The 2,686-nt window shown below is 45.5% G+C and overlaps 1 protein-coding gene across 12 annotated transcripts in view; it reads left to right on the top strand.

The window, feature by feature from the left end:
• UBAP2 (ubiquitin associated protein 2) overlaps window positions 1-2,686 on the top strand; it is a 132,293-nt gene that overhangs the window by 28,826 nt on the left and 100,781 nt on the right. For 10 of the 12 annotated variants that reach the window (XM_037743638.1, XM_037743634.1, XM_017542948.2 and 7 more), the window contains exon 2: window positions 1,923-2,062. The exons of the other annotated variants lie outside the window; for them this stretch is intronic. Coding sequence is in view for 7 of the 10 variants with exons in the window: in XM_037743634.1 (XP_037599562.1) it covers window positions 1,967-2,062 (96 nt within the window). In the remaining 3 variants the exon portion in view is untranslated. The remainder of the gene's footprint in view (window positions 1-1,922; window positions 2,063-2,686) is intronic. 12 annotated transcript variants of the gene reach the window in all.

Below are 2,686 nucleotides of genomic sequence, written 5' to 3'. Positions count from 1 at the left end.
CCCTTAGCATTTTCTCCTTCATTTCAACCCTGGTGAATCTGACGATTACGTGCCTTGGGGTTGCTCTTCTTGACGAATATCTTTGTGGTGTTCTCTGTATTACCTGGAATTGAATATTGTCCTGCCTTGCTAGGTTGGGAACGTTTTCCTGGATAATATCCTGAAGAATATTTTCCAGCTTGGATTCATTCTCTTCGTCACATTCAGGTACACCTATCAAATGTAGATTAGGTCTTTTCACATAGTCCAATATTTCTTGGAGACTTTGCTCATTCCCTTTTACCCTTTTTTCTCTAATCTTGTCTTCTCATTTTATTTCATTGAGTTGGCCTTCGACCTTTGATATCCTTTCTTCTGCTTGGTCAATTCGACTGTTAAAACTTGTGCATACTTCTCGAAGTTCTCGTATTGTGTTTTTCAGCTCCATTAATTCACTTATATTCCTCTTTAAATTGTCTGTTCATGTTAGCATTTAGTCAAACCCTTTTTCAAGATTCTTAGCTTCTTTGCATTGGGTTAGAACATGTTCTTTTAGCTCACAGAAGTTTCTTACCACCTTCTGAAGCCTGATTCTGTCAATTCATCACACTCATTCTCCATCAGGCCTTGTTCCCTTGCTGATGAGGAGCTGCGATCCCCTGAAGGAGAAGAGGCATTCTGATTTTGGGTGTTTTTAGCCTTTTTGCACTGGTTTCTTCCCATCTTTGTGGATTTATCCACCTGTCATCTTTGTAATTGCTGACTTTCAGATTGGGTCTCTGAGTGGACGTCCAGCTTGTTGGTGATGATGTTATTTCTGTTTCTTTGTTTTCCTTTGGCGGACGCCCCTCCCCCACAGAGCTTGACCTTCTTGGGTTCAGCTGTGCTTGCTGTGAAACTCTCAACCCTCAGCGTTTCCAATTGCCGTTTATTTGTGGGGTTGGGACCAGCTGAGCCCGATGACCTGGTTTGCCTCCTCGGAGCCCCCTTTTTTTCTTTTCCTAATTGAACGGTAGATTCTCTCCCAGGTGCCCCAGTCGCTGGCTGAAAAGGTGCCGGGATCTGTGCAGTTTCCTATGTGGCGACCGTGCCGGCTGAATCAGCGGCGCTGAGATTCGTGGTGCTTTTCTGCCCGGGAATCTCCTGGTCTGGCTCCCGGCTTCAGTCCCCTTTTCAATCAGCTGAATGGGTGACTCTGCCTTCCCGGAGCTCCAAACGCCAACTAAAAGGGCATCCAGTCCTGCATACTCCGCACTGAGAACCGCCGCACTGGGGCACCAGCAAACCAGCCGCGCCCGCCAAAAGAGCGGTGCTGGCTACCCATGGGGCTCCTCTGCTGGGAATCTCCTGGTCCGTCAGCAGCAAAAATTTGTCTGGAAGTCTGGCATCCACTCACTCCCTGCGCCTTCACTGGGAGCTGCAATCCTGAGCTGCTGCTAATCGGCCATTTTGGATCTCTCCTGTTTTATTTTATTTTAGATACAGTCTTGCTCTGTCACCCAGGGTGCAGTGGCGTGATCTTGGCTCACTGCAACCTCCACCTCCCAGGTTCAAGCAATTCTCCTGCCTCAGCCTCCCAAGTAGCTGGGACTGTGCCACCACACCCGACTAATTTTTTTTGTATTTTTAGTAGAGACGGGGTTTTGCCATGTTAGCCAGGATGGTCTTGATCTTCTGACCTCGTGATCTGCCCGCCTCAGCCTCCGAAAGTGCTGGGATCTCAGGCATGAGCCAACATGCCTGGCTTACTATAGACTTTTAGATTGCATTAGTCAAATTGGTTTAACAGATACCACCACCATGTAAAATCCTCAAGGACTGCTTCTTGAGAATTTGTATTCCAGAGAGCTTTTATTTTTTATTGTAAGTGTTCTTGTTTTCTCTGAAGTACACACTTGTCTTTTACTGTGATTGTTTTGCTTACTATCCCTACTTTTTTGCAGATTTTCTATTTTGTACATACGTTAGTTTGTATATACTGTATATTATGATGACTTCAATGAGCAGTGACCATTGTCGTGGTGCTCGGGAAAAACCACAGATTTCAGCACAGTCAGTACAACCACAGAAACAAGTGGCACAGGTAAGCTTTTGTGGAACTCTTGTTTGCCTTGTTTAGAATTAAGAATATTAAGGTACATTTTATGATTTAATGTTTTTCTTTGTCAGAAAATTCAGGATTTTGGACCTTGTGTTTAAAAAGTAGGTAATGGCCGGTGTGGTGGCTCACGCTTGTAATCCAGCACTTTGGGAGGCCGAAGCTGGCAGATCACTTGAGGTCAGGAGTTTGAATCACTTGAGGTCAGGAGTTTGAGACCAGCCTGGCCAACGTCGTGAAACCCTGACTGTACTAAGAAAATACAAAAATTAGATGAGTGTGGTGGTGTGCACCTGTAATCCCAGTTACTCGGGTTCTAAGGCAGGAGGATAGCTGGAACCCGGGAGGTGGAGGTTGCAGTGTTCCAAGGCGATGCCACTGCACTTCAGCCTGGAAGACAGAGCAAGACTCCTTCCTAAAAATAAATAAATAAATAAATAAATTAAATAAATAAATAGCAGGTAATGAAGAATAGTAGGGGAAGAAGCATTGTGCTTGATACAGGTACAGTTGGATGTTGTTTCACGACGACTATTTAATCCTAATCTTTTCCAGGTACCTCTTAGCCACTAGGCTGCCACTGCCGCCGCCGCCTTCTCCCCCTCCCCC

The sequence above is a fragment of the Cebus imitator genome, unplaced genomic scaffold, assembly GCF_001604975.1.
Source record: "Cebus imitator isolate Cc_AM_T3 unplaced genomic scaffold, Cebus_imitator-1.0 Scaffold149, whole genome shotgun sequence".
Taxonomy (NCBI): domain Eukaryota; kingdom Metazoa; phylum Chordata; class Mammalia; order Primates; family Cebidae; genus Cebus; species Cebus imitator.
The sequence above is the reverse complement of the archived record's forward strand: the minus strand, read 5'-3'. Positions and strand labels throughout refer to the sequence as shown.